Source organism: Marmota marmota, unplaced genomic scaffold, assembly GCF_001458135.2.
Source record: "Marmota marmota marmota unplaced genomic scaffold, marMar, whole genome shotgun sequence".
NCBI lineage: Eukaryota > Metazoa > Chordata > Mammalia > Rodentia > Sciuridae > Marmota > Marmota marmota.
The window spans coordinates 11731896-11734895 of record NW_025999942.1 but is presented as its reverse complement, the minus strand read 5'-3'; the positions used below and the strand labels follow the sequence as shown (position 1 = coordinate 11734895).

Sequence of the window (3000 nt, the reverse complement as noted above, 5' to 3'; positions counted from 1 at the left end):
CCGGCATCAGAATTTATGAAGGTCATCAGAGCCTCAGTGAGGGTCCTTATCTTGGCCAGGGAATGACAAGATTTATGAAGCATCATTGAAGTTTAGAGAAGGCTGCTATCTGGTCAGAGAGAGCCAGGCATGGGTGAGTTCAAGGCATGGGCAGGCATTCCAAGCAAGATCAGAATTTGCAGTAATTTATAGTAAAGCCAAAATTAGATTTTTGTGTGGTGAGATGGCTCCCAATTTTAAGAGGGAATCAGACTGGGCCTATCACAATAAAATTTTTACCTGATTCACCAAACACTGCACAGAAATACCTTAAAAGGTAAAATGGCAAAGTGAAAACAAAATCAATTGAAAGAACACAAAATCAGCAGTTCAATAGAGCAAATAAACTAGTAACTTGTAATGACAGCATGAGTACATTTTGGGAGGTGCCATTTCAGTAAATCCCCGTGTTGGAATCACATAGCATGTGTCTTGCCCAGCCAATTTCTGAAGGCCCCCTTGACATCTTTATTCCTCACGCTGTAGATGAGGGGGTTCAGCACAGGAGTAAAGATGGTGTAAAATGCAGAGACTACTTTGCTGTGGCCCACTGAGTGGTAGGACCTGGGTCTCATGTAAATGACCATGAGGGTGCCATAGAACATCCCTACCACAACCAGGTGAGAGGAGCAGGTGGTTAAGGCTTTCTTTCTGGCTGCAGCAGAATGCATTCTTAACACAGCAGTCAGGATGAGACTGTATGAGACCACAATGAGAGACAGAGGGATCAAGAGCATCAGGATGCAACAGATGTACATGAAAAACTCAAAAACAGTGGTGTCCGCACAGACAAGGCGCATCAACGAAGGTGCCTCACAGAAGAAGTGGTCTATCTCCCTGGAGTGGCAGTAGGGGAAGCTCAGAGCGGCACTGGCTTGCATCAGCCCATCAATTCCTCCCAAAAGCCAGGAGCCTGCTACCAGTTGGGAACACAGCTTGTGGCTCATGAGAACATGGTAGCGCAATGGGTGGCATATGGCCACATAGCGGTCATAGGACATGGCTGCCAGGAGGAAGCACTCTCCCCCTCCCAGAGTGAGGAACAAGAAGATCTGGGAACCACAGCCAGCAGGAGAGATGGATCTGGAGTTCAGCAGGTAGTTGGCTGCCATTTTGGGGATGATGGTGGAGACCAGCATCAAGTCCATGAGGGAGAGCTGGCTGAGCAGGAAGTACATGGGGGTGTGAAGTCTGGGGTCTGTGTGGATGAGCAGGATCATCAGGATGTTGCCCACCAGGGAGGCGATGAAGGTCATGAACACCAGAGAAAACAGGACTTGATGGGTCTTTGTGTAGTCAAAGAGCCCCAGGAGAATGAAGTTCATCGCTGTGGGGTCAGTGGAGTTCTCCATGGCTATGGGCAACCTGGAAGGCAGGAGAATTTCTGAGGAATTTGGCCTGGTTAAAATGAGGATCTGGAACTTCCTTAAAATGGCTTGGTCACCTGACAGAAAGCCTTATCCTGGAGGCCTAGTTATTTAATTTTCTTCTCTCCAGCAAAACATTTTCCTTAGCATTCACGGATCATAGCTGCCAGGAGTTTAGTATATTCTCAATTCCAGCTAAATTAGACAAAATGTATACACGGCCTTATACAAGGCTCTCTCTCAGGCTGCAGCAGAGTGCTAGTCTGAGAAGGCTGATGCGTGGCCTGTGATTGCCAGTGTGATGCCTTTCATGTCATCCTGGCCCAAAGAAGCCATGTTGTGTAATCCCAGGTTTCTACATTGGAATATCTCCCTGTTGGAGGACTTTTGAATTCATGTCGATTAGTGGATGTTGCACTCTCTCTTGTGATTGTAACTTTTCAGTTTTCTCACACTTGTATTTAAGGGAGTTTCTGGAGATTTCCTTCAATGCTAGGATGAATTGAAATTTAAAATTTAAATAAGGAATCTAAACAAAAATGTATAACCACTGAAATCAGACTTTGCTGTTTAGGAAAGAAAACATGACTAAATTTCTCTATTCCACAAAGGCAGGGGTGTGCCCCACCACGCCCACCTCCTCACCTGGTCACCACTTCTCCTCCTGATCAGGAGCCATTGGTCAGTACAACACCCTCTGGGCAACTGTCTTCCACATCTAGTAGGTACTCAAAGAGCTGCTATGTTAGACTGAAAATTCCTATTTAAAAAGTTGATAATTTCTTAGAGGAACTTAAATAACATGAAGAAACAAACTGTGCTACTTGAAGGCTCTCACACTTAAGTAATCCTAGGTTCTTACAGGCAGGAGACAAGCGCCAGTCTGTTAATTAAGACTGGTCCAAACAAGCTTCTTCACATGAAGTTAGTGTGGATTACGAACAGGACACAGAGCCTCTCTGTTAATCATAGAGATGGCTCTCTTGTAACTGAAACCTCCAGATGGCGTTTCTCTGCCATGATGTCCTGCATGGGTGAAAGGCTCTCTTCTCACACCTCAGTGAGATTTATCTTCTCCTTATAAATTTAAGTTTGTACAGAGAATAATAGATTAATGACTACCAATAAAAAAAAATGCATGGGTTCAGTCATAATCTATGTGTAGCAGGCCATTTCTGATTCATTTTTTCAATTTAATTAAAACCCAAGATAAATTTTGTAAGTGGGCAGCACAACTCTAATAAACACTGCAGCTATAGTGACTAATGTAGTATGCCAACAATGCTCTTTAAATTTAAATACTTAGATGTTCTTGTTATCAAAACAGCCATTGTTCTAATTATCATAATATTTAACATTATTGTTATAATATTGAACATATTACTATCATGCTCTCTTAATTACATATGTATGTATATATACATCCAGTTTACCAATTCTTAATCACTGCTGCATCAGTTAGACATTATGCATATAGCATATTATACTTATAAATGCCTGGTAACTCTCTAATACTCATATTGTGATCTAAGTCCTTTATATGTGGTAAGAGTTTCTGTAGTAATCAATCTTAAATTGTTGCCTTTATTCTTTG

General features: G+C 42.5%; 1 protein-coding gene across 1 annotated transcript; it reads right to left on the bottom strand.

Moving 5' to 3' along the window:
* Positions 1–455: 455 nt before the first annotated feature.
* On the bottom strand, positions 456–1391 carry LOC107153282 (olfactory receptor 2T33-like). The gene has a single exon (XM_015498818.1). It carries the CDS (start codon positions 1389–1391, stop codon positions 456–458), a length of 936 nt encoding a protein of 311 aa, XP_015354304.1.
* Between the last annotated feature and the right edge of the window lie 1609 nt (positions 1392–3000).

Bases quoted from the DNA above. Each gene is read 5' to 3' on its own strand.
- LOC107153282 (XM_015498818.1), bottom strand. From the start codon at position 1,391: ATGGAGAACTCCACTGACCCCACAGCGATGAACTTCATTCTCCTGGGG.